This window comes from Felis catus, chromosome F1 (genome assembly GCF_018350175.1).
Source record: "Felis catus isolate Fca126 chromosome F1, F.catus_Fca126_mat1.0, whole genome shotgun sequence".
NCBI lineage: Eukaryota > Metazoa > Chordata > Mammalia > Carnivora > Felidae > Felis > Felis catus.
In genome coordinates, this window is record NC_058384.1 from 15,960,420 (window position 1) to 15,974,698 (window position 14,279).

A 14,279-nucleotide genomic window follows, 5' to 3' on the forward strand; every position below is an offset into this window, starting at 1 on the left:
GTACTCATTAGTAACATGTGGCTAGTGTTTACCATACTGGACTGGACAGCACAGATCCAGAGATTCGATGTAATCCTAATAAAAACTGCAGCAGATACTTTTGTGAACATCAACATGCTGATTCTAAAATGTGTTTGGAAATTGCAAGGACTAAGAACAGCAAAGGTAATATTGAAGAATAACAAAACTGGAAATACGTCACCACATATTAAGACATATTATAAAACTATACTAATACAATGTGGTATGACTACAAAGACAGAGGAAATAGATCAATGAAACAAAAGAGAGTCCAGAATCTTTTACAGTTATCCAACTATGACAAAGGTGACCTGATTATGATAACGAGGACTGCAGAGCACTAGGGAAAAGATGGCCTTTCATTAAATGGTGCTAGGTAAAGGACATATCCTACAGGGGAAAAATGGATCTTCACCCCTAACACAGTAACAAGAATCAATTCTAGATGGATTACAGATGTAATTGTAAAATAAAATAATAAACCTTTTAGAAGAAAACACAGGAAAATATCTTCATCATCTTGGAAACAGCCAAGATTACTTAAACAAGACATACAGCAAACCAATGATGGAGGAAAAATTGATAAATGGGACTAAAAATAATGTGCTTACCTCCTCTTGATGAAAGGCAGGAGGCAATGTCGGTGAAGGTGCAAAAGGAGGTGGAGAGATAACCTTCCTTTCCTCTAGCTGGGCCATTATTTCCTTTCGTCTGCGATGTAGCTCATCTAGACTAGGATGGGGCTGAGGAGGAGGAGGAAGCCGGCTATAAGGAGGCTCCTGAAAACGCAAAGTTTAGTAAAAACTGAGAATTTCAACACATTAATTCATTTAGCACATATTTTAAATAGAGAGCAACTTGTATATTCATCTCAATATGTGAAAATCCTGAGACTTACTGCAACAAAGCAAAACAAAATAAGTAACCCACCCAAAAAAACTCTTGAGGATTTCCCAAAGAGCTAAATTTAAGTTTCTTTTTCTTAGCCAGAGACCATAATTCCTAAATAAAGTTGGCCCTTGAACAATACAAGCTTGAATGGCAAAGGTCCACTCATAAAAATTTGTTTCCATAAATACAGTTCTGTAAATACATTTTCTCTTGCGATTTTGATAACATTTTTTCTCTAGCTTACCTTATTGTAAGAATACAGCATATAATACATATAACACACAAAATGTGTTAACCAACTATTTATGTTATTGGTAAAGGCTTCTGGTCAACAGTAGGCTATTAGCAGTTAAGTCTTCAGGGAGTCAAAAGTTATTACATGGGTTTTTGATTGCATGAGGCAGGGTTCTGCCCCTTAACGCCTGCATGGTTCAAGGGTCAAATGTAGATATAGAAATGTTAAATAAACTATCTAAACTTCAGAGACTAAGAAGAGTTAGTGGGAGTGGGGTGGGGTTTTTTATCCCTTTTAATGGTTTAAAAAAAAAAACCAAACAAACCCCAAAATCCTACCCAAATTGTGAAAAGATGTAAAAAAGGAAGGGGAGGGGGGAGCTTCTTACAAAAAAGAATTGATCAAAGGGTTATTACCATGGCTAAAAGGTATATCACTGCAACAACAAATTAAATCTATATAGGAAGAAAAAAGCCCAGCATACTCTGATGTACGAAGGTCTGATCTGAGTTGGATGGGGAGCCACTGGATAGTAACCCTCCATCTGTTGGTATCTTTCTCTGGATTCTGGCACATAGGATGGCACTGCTGCAGGTGGAATCTCAATGGGAATAGGACTTTCTCGGAAAATCTCCTCTCTTGTGTACGACTGAGCAGGGTACACTCGGCGGCCATCATAGTGTGGCGGGTACATAGGTGGGTACTGTTGTGGCTGTGTGCCATACTGAGAGTTTACTACACGATCCTGGAGATAGGGTGGATAGTGATCCAAGTAGGGAGGACCAGGTTCAGGAGCAGATGGTGGCGGTCTGACAAAGCGGGACATACACTGTGGTGGTGGAGTGTAGTACATACCTGTACAATGCAGAGGAGAAACCAAAGGCAACAATAAGCCAATCTATCTTTTCATATTTTCCCTTTTGAAATATCTCAACACTAAAGAATTCAAAATCCATTTCTTTAGGTTTTCCCTTCTGCTTATGTCATCAGGCTAACTTTATGAAAAATAAGCAGAAATTAACCTTAATCCTTAAAAGTCATCAAAAAACCTAATCTATTTATAAACTACAATAGCAGACTGGCTCTCTCAATCGACCATCTTTCTGGTGTGCCTTAACGCGATGCAAACATTGGAAACCAAAAGACTACCTTCCCTTGAGACTTGGGTTCCACAAATCACTCACACGAATTCTGAATGTGAAACTGAGTTAACTAGAAAGCAACATGGCACACAAACTGTGTGCAGACATAGTAGCTATTGCATAGCTCTAGAATTCTTGAGACAAAAGTTGTGGCAGTAGCTTCCTAATTTTCAGACTTTTGTCTCAAGTGATGTGATCCTGGCGCACAGGTAGGACCCCAAAATTCTATTTCTACTGCTTCCTCATTGTAATTGGGCTTTTTTAGTAGCTACTTCTGAGAGTCATTCCTGGAGGCCTAGCTTAAGCCTACTTCTCCAATACTTCCACTGATTTTGTGGGTATCTAAATGACATGCATTAAACCTCTTTCTGCTTAATGCAGCAAGAATGATTTCTGTTATCTGCCAGTGGACCCTGACTGATACAATGTATTAAAGTACTCAAAAGTACTTGAGTTTTTCCTGTGATGGATGGCCCAAAGGAAGATACAAAAACCTTTCATCATATTTTTATGTGTACTGACAATGTCATACCAATTTAAAGCTATTCTTTTGAAAGTAGAGAAGGCATTTCTGATTCAAAGTTAAGATAGCCTTGGGGAAAAAAGGAGAACATCTTTGATCTATCCCAGTTTAAAAAATAATAGCACTACACTGTCTCTGACAGAGATCCAACACTTTAGTTTAAAAAGCAGTGTTCATGTTTTTTCATAGCAATTGTGTATGTGAAACCTCTTGGTCATCTCCTCTATTATCCATACCTGGTATTATCATTAAAACTGGCTAATTTTTCAAATTTGCCTATTTCCTTAAATCCCTTCTTCTTTCTGAACGCACTAATCTAGGTCTCAATACTCAAAACCTGGTTTAACAACAGTCTCCTTACTACTCCTTGACTCTAGACTGTCATCTTTGCAATCCATTTGTAAATTTATCTTTCTATTCCCATACCTCTAGTTAGAGCATTCTTCCATAAAGTCTTTTTGATTCCTTAATTCTCAGTGATCTCCCTTGAGTCTTGCAGTTCATCTCTCCCACATTAATATTAACTACCACAATGGAACATTGAATTTTAAACACACACATACCCACATATATATACAACATATGTACGCTCACACTATCATTTATTAATATTGATTCTACACTATCAACTCTCTATACCATGTATGCTGCATTATTCTCATAAATGTTACAGGGCCCCCAAAAGTATTATGTGATAACTGAAAAACATAGTGTGTGTACCCACCATAATATTCTTTCCATGGTCTACTTGGGCGACTTGTTATTTCCACAAATATATGCACATATTTGATATACAACTAGCTTTCAGTGATTTGGGCAGTTGGTTTATTTATAAAGCTTTGCTAACTCACTTATTTTATACTATTTAGTTGATCATAAAGTCTCAACTTTTTCTACAGTATTAAATAAGTGCATTTATTTACCTCGAGGCTTCTGTAAATATGATCACTCTTTCTTGGAATTGTTCTAACTCCTAAGAAAAGTGAGCAACATAAATAAAAGATCATTACCCTGCTGATAAGGTGCTGGTTCAAATGGTGGGGCAGCTCCTCGAGGATCCTGATAATAAACATCTGCCTGTTGCGCTGGATATAACTGAGAACCCCGTGGGACCATCTGAAGGGGTTTGGTGACAGGCATGGGAGGCAAGTCTGTTGGCCCCCTTGGAGGTACAGGATGTGGATTCACAGGTAAGGCAGAAATACTCTTAGGGACAGATTCCAGCCTAAAAGAATAAAATTCCAAAGGTCAACTTTAAGGTCTCAAAAATACTTCTAATATACACATATTGTAAATGTAAAAAAAAAAAAAAAAAAAAAAAAAAGACTCAATTTGGGAAACTTTTTCTTTTTTTATTTATTTTGAGTGGGGGTGGGGGGCGGGGTGGGGACACAAATGCATGGGTGAGCAGGAGGGGCACAGAGAGAATCCCAAGCATGCTCCATGCTGTGAGTGCCTGAACCCACAAACCGAGAGATCATGACCTGAACCAAAATCAAGAGTCAGATGCCCAACCAACTGAGCCACCCAGGCACCCCGGAAAACTGTTTTTTCCTAATAGTCATTTCTTTTACAAAATTTGTAAACTTTGATCTTATCTCACTTATGCTAATTATTTCTTAAAACGAACTGGCATAGAAAATAAAATATAGCCAAAAATGAGTTTTTTTTTTTTTAAACCAAAACACTGATTATCTTTCTTCCCTCTACTTTGTTTATAAAGGAGAAATTTTAAATAAAAATTAGGAAAAATAACGTACAAGTCAGGAGGGGATCCAGGGGCACTACTGCTCAGATGATCTATCTTTCCTGGTTTCAGACTAGAATCGTAGGTGGGGTCTGTCCCTCGTGGAATCAGCTGTGTTACCGTATTCCCTGCTGATACAATTCCATTTGGCAGAGCGGGGGTTTTTCTGTTAGGCAGATCCACTGCACCTTCATCTGGAAGGACAGCTGCTGAGGGCAGGCCCACCTCATTAAGTTGACCCAAAGAGGCACTCAGGGGTCTTCTGGGAACCAGGCGTTTGTTCATTTTACGAAACCTATATAAAAAGCAAAAGCATACACCAAAACCCAAAATTATAAAAGCGAAACCAAGCACTAAAACGTATTTAAGAAACAGATACAAAAGGAAAAGATGCCAAGAACATTACTTTCTGGAAATTCTCTTGAAACACTGGCTGTAGCTATCAACCTGAAAACTTGTATGTGTGTATACCCTATAAAATGTCAGGCAACACACGAAGTATAAAATTCCTTATAAGTATTTGTAACATTACTAATCATATTAATATTTGTATTATAACTTACTTTATTATAAGTTCTATTTCTCAAACATATTTAGAGGGGGTAAGGAAAATCTTTAGAAGACAGTTTCTGAAATATTTTGCTTTAGCTTCCCCATGAATGCCTTGGGATACAGTGACTCTATACTATAACAAAACATAAAGCCTGTGTACAGCGAAAATTTTGCCATTTATTCCAGTATTTTTTTTTTTTTTTTAATTTTAGAGAGAGAGCATGATGGGGGCAGAGGGAAGAGTGAGAAAGAGAGAGTCTCAAGTAGGCTCCATGTTCAGCACAGAGTCCAACGCAGGGCTCGATCCCACAACCCTGGGGGGATAATGACCTGAGCCAAAACCAAAAGTCGGATGCTCAATACACTGAACCACACAGGCTCTCCTCCATTAAAATTTGTATATAATCAAGAATAGTAATTTGTATCAGATACGATACAGAGATGCTGATGCTATGTATGCCTACACAAAATTGAAATTATTCTAAAAGTGGATTAGTGAAAACATAATGCCTAAATATAAACAGATACTGCAGTATAAAAGGCATGTAGATTGTAAATCTAACCACAGGAAAAATATTAAGCCAAGCCATCAGCCTCTACTACCCTTGTTCCTCAACAATGAAAGCAAATGTATTTACTCTTGCTAGAGCACTTTAAAAAATAATCTCAAACTCCCACAAGAATAATGCTATTTTTCCAAATGTTTCCCATATTGGACAAATTTTATAGGGGTGGGGAGGAGACACTACTCCTCAGACATAACCACTGTTAGCAGTTTGGTACATAATCCTGCAGATTTTCCACTCCACACACTGCCTTAATATGTATGTAAGATTGTTATTAACAGAAATAGGGTCGTAACTTCTTCCTTTCACATTCTGGATATTCCCTTACGTTGGTACATTTTAGGCTATTCCTATTTTTTGCTAAAAAAAAATGCAGTAACAGGTGCTTCTGTACATGTACTTGCATCCTTGTGTAACTAACTAGAAGCAGAACAGCTAAGTCTACTTACTCTATGCACATTAGAAACTGTTATAATGTTCCAAAACTATTATAACTCCTACTGATAATATTTTAAAAAATGTCCTTTTTCATTATCTTATCACACACTGGGTAGTATTACAGTCTCTATGAATTTGATAGTTCAAAATATAATTTTGTCTTAATTTGTATTTAACAATCAATGAAGCTGAACATACTTTTACATGTTTATTACTATTTCTTCTGTGAAGTGCTTATATGTTCATGAGCCATATATTTACTGGTTCTTCTCTTTCTTACAGATTTGTAGCAACTCATTTTGTGTTAGGGGTACGTCCTCTGTATGTCATTTCCCCAGCAATCTTTTTTTTGAATTCTGGTGTTTGGGCCTTATCTTAACTTTTCTGTAATCAAATTTATCAGTCTTCTCCTTTATGGATGCTGGGTTGTCATTCTTGAAAAAATCCTTTCCTATTGTAAGATTAGGTTAACAAAAACAGCAAAGATCCCTAAGTAGTGTATCATTTCCTTCTTAAAGATTTAGATCTCTGATACGTTTATAATTCGGTTTGGTATAAAGGTAAGAATTGAGTTCTAATGATTTTTCAAATGGACAGCAGTTGTTTCAATGTCATCTTCTTTGTTACTGATGTGAAACTCCATCTTCAGCACAAATGCTCAGTTCCTATTGTGTCTGGCATTCTTTCTAGATTTTCCATTGTACTTCATTGATCTAGCTATTCCTATGCTAATACCAGTCTTTATATGCACTTCAGCTCATAATACACTTTAAAAGTTGATAGTCTAGTCCAGTCTGTTGAAAACTTCTTTTTTTCAGAATTTCTCTGGCTGTTTGCACATATTTACTTTTCCCAATGAATGATTTTGTTAGATCCTAACAATCATCATGTTAAGGTTTTGATTGAGATTTCACTGAATTTACTGAGAAAATAAAACCTGTATAATGGGAATTTTTATCCAAGAACACAGTATCCTTCTTTATTTATTCAATTCTTCTCTTTTTAAATTTCATTTTATTTTTTGAAAGATTTTTTTTAGGGGCGCCTCGGTGGCTCAAGCAGTTAAGCATCTGACTTTGGCTCAGGTCATGATCTCACGGTTTGTGGGTTTGAGCCCCGCATTGGGTTCTGTGCTGACAGTTTAGAGCCTGAAGCCTGCTTCTGATTCTGTCTCTCTCTCTGACCCCCGACCCCATGTTTATTTTTGAGAGAAAGAGAGAGAGAGCGCATGCATGCACATGTGCACACACAAGCAGGGGAAGGGCAGATAGAGAATCCCAAGGAGGCTCCATGCTGTCAGCACAGAGACCGATGCAAGGCTTGAATTCACAATCCGAGAGACAATGACCTCGGCTTAAATCAAGAGTTGGAGGCTTAACCAAGTGAGCCACCTAGGTGCCCCTATTCAATTCTTATTTGACTAGGTAGCTTACTAATTCAATTCACACAGGTCCTCAATATTTCTTGTTAATTTTTTATTTGATATTTGTTGTTGTTGGTGGTGGTGGTGGTAATGCCAACGGGAGTTTTAATTTCCATTCTGGTTATGTTTCCCATTTTAGTTTATATGAGTACAATTCATTTTCTTTTCTTTCTACTATGTGCTGGAAAATTTAACATCAGTGGAATTATTTGATCTTTGAAATTTAAGAGAATCTGGGAAGTTAAGCCTGGCAATAAAATAATTTCTTGAATTGAGCAAAGGGCAAGTTTTCCCACTGGAAATACATTATTCAATTATTTAAAATCAGTAAGTTAGAATGGACGAAAATTCTTAAGAGTTTTAATTTTGGGGGGAAAGTGCAAATGACTCACTTCTATATTTAGTTTTCTATTTGTGGGCACGATGTAATGAAAGCTGAAGAAACTGCTTCAGTTTTCTTAATTTTTACAATTCTGTATTACTTTCTAAATATTTCCCATTCATTAAAGAGAATGCAACTACTCTTTTTCTGTTTCTCAACAGTGGCAAATTATTCTACTTAGTGACTCTACCTTATTTTATAACAAGTTATTAGAAAGTTGAATTTGATAACCTTTACACTTACTTCTCCAGTTCCTCCTGTGAGTGTGCAAATGTACAGCTGGCTCCACGCGGGCATCCTCCCCTCTGCTTCATATCTCGACACATGTATGTTTTATATTTGCTGTGCTGTGGAGGCTGAGACCAAAATTAAAACATTAGATGCTGACCTCAGACTAACTCACACAATTATCTAGACTGTGCAGAGCAAAAAGTCACTTAGAAAGTCATTCTGTCTAAAGTCTAGGAGTCCAAAAATAATTAATTAAAAGAACGGAGTCCTGATTTTTTCATATGTTGGCATAACGTCTCAAACATGTAACATCACATAAATCCTGGATTAAATGTCATAAGGGCTTTATGACTTTCTTTCCAGGTTCTATAATGGACAAACCACTGGAGTTTAGGACCTTCAAATGTCTAATGTATGTCCTAATATTTGTTTTGGACAATATTTAGTATAGCTATACTTCCAATTATGTTTTCCTATGAGACAACACAAATCTATAGTAGGCTCCATAACTGAAAAATACTCTGCAAACAATTCTTGATATGCAGAAGAACATATCAAGGACTTACAATATTTCTAAAAGTACAAATGAAACTTATTATTTGCAACTCCCATACAAGACATGGAGGATGGACTTGGGGAGTTAATGAGGTATCAAACATAATACTAAGTTAAATGAAATTTGATGCATTTTATCACTTTTTGCAGAACTTAGATTAATCTTATTTTTGTTACATTCTTTATGATGTCTAATGGAACAGAGATTTAAAAATAAGTTTTTAATCTTTATTTCTTATCATAAAATAAAGTCTGGTCTATGCTTAGACTATTTAAGAATTGTACCCATATTATTCTACTCAGCAGAATACTTTTTAAAAACGACTTTTAAGCTATCTCTATACCCAACATGGGGCTTGAACTCACAATCCCAAGATCAAGAGTGCTCTACGAACTGAACCTGTCAGGCATCCCGCACCCCCCCCCGCCCCCGGCAACTCAGCAGGATATGTTTAATATTTCTTGCCTCTCAAAGAAAAAAGAAATATTGAAGAAGCTACTGTGTGTGTGTGTGTGTTTTTAATTTAAATATTTATTTCAGGGGTGGGGAGCACAGAGAGAGAGAGGGAGAGAATCTCAAGCAGGTTCCGTGTTGTTCAGCTCAGAGCCTGACGTGGGGCTTGAATTCACGAACCTAATCATGATGTGAACCGAAATTAAGAGTCAGATGCTTATCTGACTGAGGCACCTAGGCACCCCGGAGAAGCTATTGTTAATATTTACCTGAACCATATAAATTAATATAAAATTTTAATTTCACAAGCTTACGAATGCAAAATAGAAGATCTAATAACTCTAACATGAATCCTGAGGGCAAGATAAAATTATTGGGAATAAAATTAAAAACCAACCATAACATAAGCTCTTACATTTTACTGCCATACACTTCATTTAAAAGTATTTGAAGACGGGTGCCTGGGTGGCGCAGTCGGTTAAGCGTCCGACTTCAGCCAGGTCACGATCTCGCGGTCCGTGATTTCGAGCCCCGCGTCAGGCTCTGGGCTGATGGCTCAGAGCCTGGAGCCTGTTTCCGATTCTGTGTCTCCCTCTCTCTCTGCCCCTCCCCTGTTCATGCTCTGTCTCTCTCTGTCCCAAAAATAAATAAACGTTGAAAAAAAAAAAAAAAGTATTTGAAGAAAATTTGGCCCACTGGCACAACAGACATTATATGGATAAAAAATGTTAAAATACTGCTATGGAAAAAGTATTTACAAATGTGTGAACAGTACTGGACAGATACAGCATTAAAAAGTGATATATATTGTCTAACTGAAATAGAATAGGAACCAAAGAGAATCATTTACTTAAATACATACCTTTACACACAATCAAATGCTGCTATATATTCAGTGTGAAACATGACTCCAATACAACATTAGATCAACAGGATTATTTAATTTCATTGTTGCCACATAAGATTACTAGACTAATCCATTAAATTGGCTGCTCACCATACTAATTTACAGTTCTACAGTCATAGTCTCAAAATATTCATGTCATCTTGTCGGCTTTGTATCTGTCACAACATCCACAGTGCCTTACTTCTAAGTTTCAAACATTCCCCTTACCTGCTGTTGGTCTGTTCCCTTTTTGCTATGGTTCTGGATATAGTCTACCAGACCATGGACCACCGTACGCACAGCCACCAGCCCATTTTCTAGCTGTTCCCAAGTGGGAGGAGGAGCATCTACATAACAAATTAAAAAAATCTTTCAGTGATGCTATTTGACGTTCCCACTATGGAACTAATTAAAAGAGTTAGTATCAGAACTTCAGTGAAATCAAGTTAGGCTTCATGTAGCTTTTCAGGTAATAACTTATTTGCCTAAACATCATTTTAAGGAATGGACTGTAAACTAAAATAACTACAGGGACAGGGAAGCTAACATAAAGAAATTAAGTACACCAGACAATAAATGGCGACTGCCATTAGACCCTTAGTATTGGAAATGACAACAGAAGAGTGACAGGGACTGTGCTGAACTGGAGTATGTCCCACATCTATGGTTGTGGTTACCTGTCAACTTTAGTGGATTGCTATGATGTGATGATGCAAAGCTAGCACTGCCAGATACACACTGTTCCCTAAGCAAAACTGAAATTTGAGATTTTCATGTAAAATTACCAAGTTTGTAGGTATCAGAATCTAAAAAATTCAGAATATTATGCAGATCCATACTGTGCGGTCCAAACAAAACTTAATAGTGGACTAACCAATCTGTAATGTCCATTTTGAAATTCTGCATAAATCAAGTATTGGTAAACAGAATGTTTACGAAGTTTAATAGAAGAGTTACTATATAAAGCAACTCTACTACATATCTTCTTCATTTAGTAAGTATCTGTCCAGTGCCAGCGCTGTGATTTTATAAAGGAAAAGTTAACCACAAATATGTTCTCTAAAAGAAAATATAAAAAGAAGGGAGAAGACAAATAGATAACTTCCTGTTGGAGACATTCTGAAAGACTTCTAGGTGATGGATGGCAAGTGAATGAGGCTTTGAAGGACACGTGGAGTTTCACTTGGAAACAAAATGAAGATGTAGAGAAGGTGAAGAGAAAAGTCATACAAAAGGTATTTTTCAGAATACCTACTAATAAGTCGTAGGTATTGTTCTAGTTGCTGGGGAAGCAGTAGTGATCAAAACAAAAATCCATTATATTGAAAGAGAGGAGACAGACAATAAGATAACCAAAATACAAACTATTTACATAACGATGACTTGGATAAATGGAGCAAAGACGGGGAGTGGGACGGGTATGTGTAAAACTTTAGACTGGGTGGCCTGAGAAGGTCTCCTTAAGAAGGTCACATTTGATTAAAGACCTGAAAGAAGGCATGAGTATGTCTTGTGGATATATCAGGAGAAAAATGTTCTAGGGAAAGGTAAGAATAAGTGAGAAGGCTTTGATGTGGTAGGATGCCTGGCATGTTCTGTAGAGGTGAAACTGGAAAGGAATGAATCAGGTGGAAAAGAATAGGAGACAAGGTTAGAAAGAAGTAAAGAACCCCAGATCATGTGGGGCCTGGTAGGTCACGGGCAAGAGTTTCACTTTTAGTGAATGATGGAAACCATCAGAGAACTTTTGAGTAGAGGGTTAAGAGAATCACTCTGGCTTCTATGCTAAAAACAGACAGACAACAGGAAGCTATTCCATAATCTCTGAAGAGAGATGAGTGGTAATAATGAAGGTGATAAGCAGATGGATTTTGAAGGGAGGGCCTACAGAATATGCTGTTGGATCACATGTACATATGAGAGAAAAAAAAGTTATGGAGATCTCTAAGGTGTTTGCACGGAGAAAATGAAATGGAAGGTTGGAGCTGCCACTAAAAGAAATGGGAGTGGGGTGGGAGCAGTGCTTAGAGCTCACTTTTGGACAGGTTAAGTCTGAAATTCATACTAGACATTCAAGTAGACCTTCTGGATATTGAGCGAGAAGGTGGATATACAAAAGAATTCAGGAAGGAGGTTTGGGCTGGATATAATACATGTTTCTCAGATACGTTTTTTGTTGTCGTTGTTCATTTATTTATTTTGAGAGAAAGAGAGAGAGAGAGAGGCAGAGGGAAAGAGAAAATCCCAAGCAGGCTCTGCTCTGTCAATGCAGAACCCGATGTGGTGGCACCCAATCTCCCGAACCGTGAGATCACAACCTGAGCCCAAATCAAGAGTTGGAAGCTTAACCTACTGAGCCACCCGGGTGCTCCTGTTTCACAGATTCAAAATCAAGTGCTACATACACCATTATTTTATGTGTCACCAAAACAGAAAATATATTGTTAATTAGATTATCATGTCATTATTTATACAGATGCATCCCAATTTCAGAAATGCTAAGATCTGAAAAAAATGTGGGCTTCAGAACTGATGAAATATAGTAAATTTGTGAGTTGTATAAATACTATTTAAATCTATGAGACTAGAGATTATCTAGGGAATGGGTATAAACAGAAAAGAGATACGTGGATTAAACTATGGGAGCAATCCAAAAATTAGAGGCTATGAAGATGAGAAATCAGCTCAGAAAGGAGGCTCAGGAGGGTCCAGTAAAATGAGAAGGAAACCGTGGTGGCTTAGAAGCCGAGTGAAGAAAGTGTTAAAGAGGATCATACAGTGAACAACAACATTAGATGCTGCTAACAGGTCAAATAAAATGAGAACCAAGAAGTGATGTTTGAACTAAGTACATGGAAGTCACTTGTGACCTTGACAAAGCAGTTTTGGTTGAATAGTGGAGATAAATGCCTGATTGGAGTGAGTCCAACAGCAGGCAAAAAAAAAAAAAAAAAAAAAAAAGGAGGGGGGGGGGACGGGGAGCTGTGTTTGTTGACAGAAATACTCTAGCAGAGAAGGAAACTTGGTGATATAAAAAAGAGGATACTGGAGTGACATACTTGTCAAAACGGTATTAGAACATGAGATGAGAGAGGGGCCTTAGCTTAGAGGCACAATTTATCCACTGTCACACAAGGAGAGCAGAAAACACTGTCAGGAATGCAGACAGACAGGCTGGTGGTGGGTGGGGCAGTGAACGTGAGGAAGTGCTCTTTTGATTGCTCAGAATAAGAAAGCACCGTAGTGAAAAAAGAAAAATGACTGAGTTCTAGGAATATATCTGACCTGGTTTGATTAAGCAATTTTGGTAGTAAATCCTATTAAGGTACGTTGATAAAAACCGGAGGGCCCTGAAGGCCACTGTCAAGAGTTCCAAACCTTATTCAATAAAGCAATGGGGTGCCACTGAAAGTTTATGAGCAAAGAAATAAGATCAGAGATGTGATTTATTTTGCAGCAGTAAGTGGACTGGATTGGAAGAATTAAAAGAACAGAGGAAAATGGAAGTCATTTGGTCTTGGGGAAAATAATGCAGCCCTCACCCAGGCAGTATTAACAGGCATGGGATAGAGGGAGATTGTGAAAAAAGATAGATCCTATTGTCTGAAATGGTATGTAGAGCAAGTCAAAGGCAAAGATATGAACTAGGACAAAAGACTCAGGTTTTAAATGTAAATACCTCAGACAGTGAGGTCATCTAACAGGGAAAATACAGGAAGAGCTGGTATCAAGTGAAGAAGAATTTGTGTTGAAGAACAAAGAGGAGATGATGGAGAATCTCAGAAAGCATTTGTAAAGTAAGTCTGGAGTGATGAAGAGATAACAGCGTTAGAGATATTTGGGAATCTGTTCTCTGCAGAGAGTAACAAATGACCATCACCAATAGAATGCAGAGAAAACAAAATTCTAAGAATACAACTGGCCTACTCCTCAGTGGGCAAGAGAGGAAAGAGTGGTCAAAGTAAGCATATCTTTATAATAAGGGATCAGGAGTTTTTTTGTTGTGTTTTGAGGGAGAGAAAGCATGTATACAGGGAGAGAGAGAATCCCAAGCAGGCTCCATGCTGTCCAGAGCAGAGCCTGACATGGGGCTCGATCTCATGAACCGAGAGATCATGACCTGAGCTGAAATCAAGAGTTGGATGCTTAACCGACTGAGCCACCCAGGCGCCCTAGGAAAGTTCTATATTAAGAAATTAGTTAACAACATCATCAAACGCTAAAGAGAAACCA

General features: G+C 37.6%; 1 protein-coding gene across 3 annotated transcripts in view; it reads right to left on the reverse strand.

The window, feature by feature from the left end:
• Positions 1-14,279, reverse strand: part of RC3H1 (ring finger and CCCH-type domains 1) — an 87,991-nt gene that overhangs the window by 22,319 nt on the left and 51,393 nt on the right. For all 3 annotated transcript variants that reach the window (XM_023247906.2, XM_023247903.2, XM_023247904.2), the window contains exons 8-13: positions 10,275-10,393; positions 8,164-8,276; positions 4,573-4,854; positions 3,823-4,037; positions 1,632-2,002; positions 633-800 (exon numbers count right to left, since the gene is read on the reverse strand). In XM_023247906.2, coding sequence (XP_023103674.1) covers positions 633-800; positions 1,632-2,002; positions 3,823-4,037; positions 4,573-4,854; positions 8,164-8,276; positions 10,275-10,393 — 1,268 coding nt within the window. The remainder of the gene's footprint in view (positions 1-632; positions 801-1,631; positions 2,003-3,822; positions 4,038-4,572; positions 4,855-8,163; positions 8,277-10,274; positions 10,394-14,279) is intronic.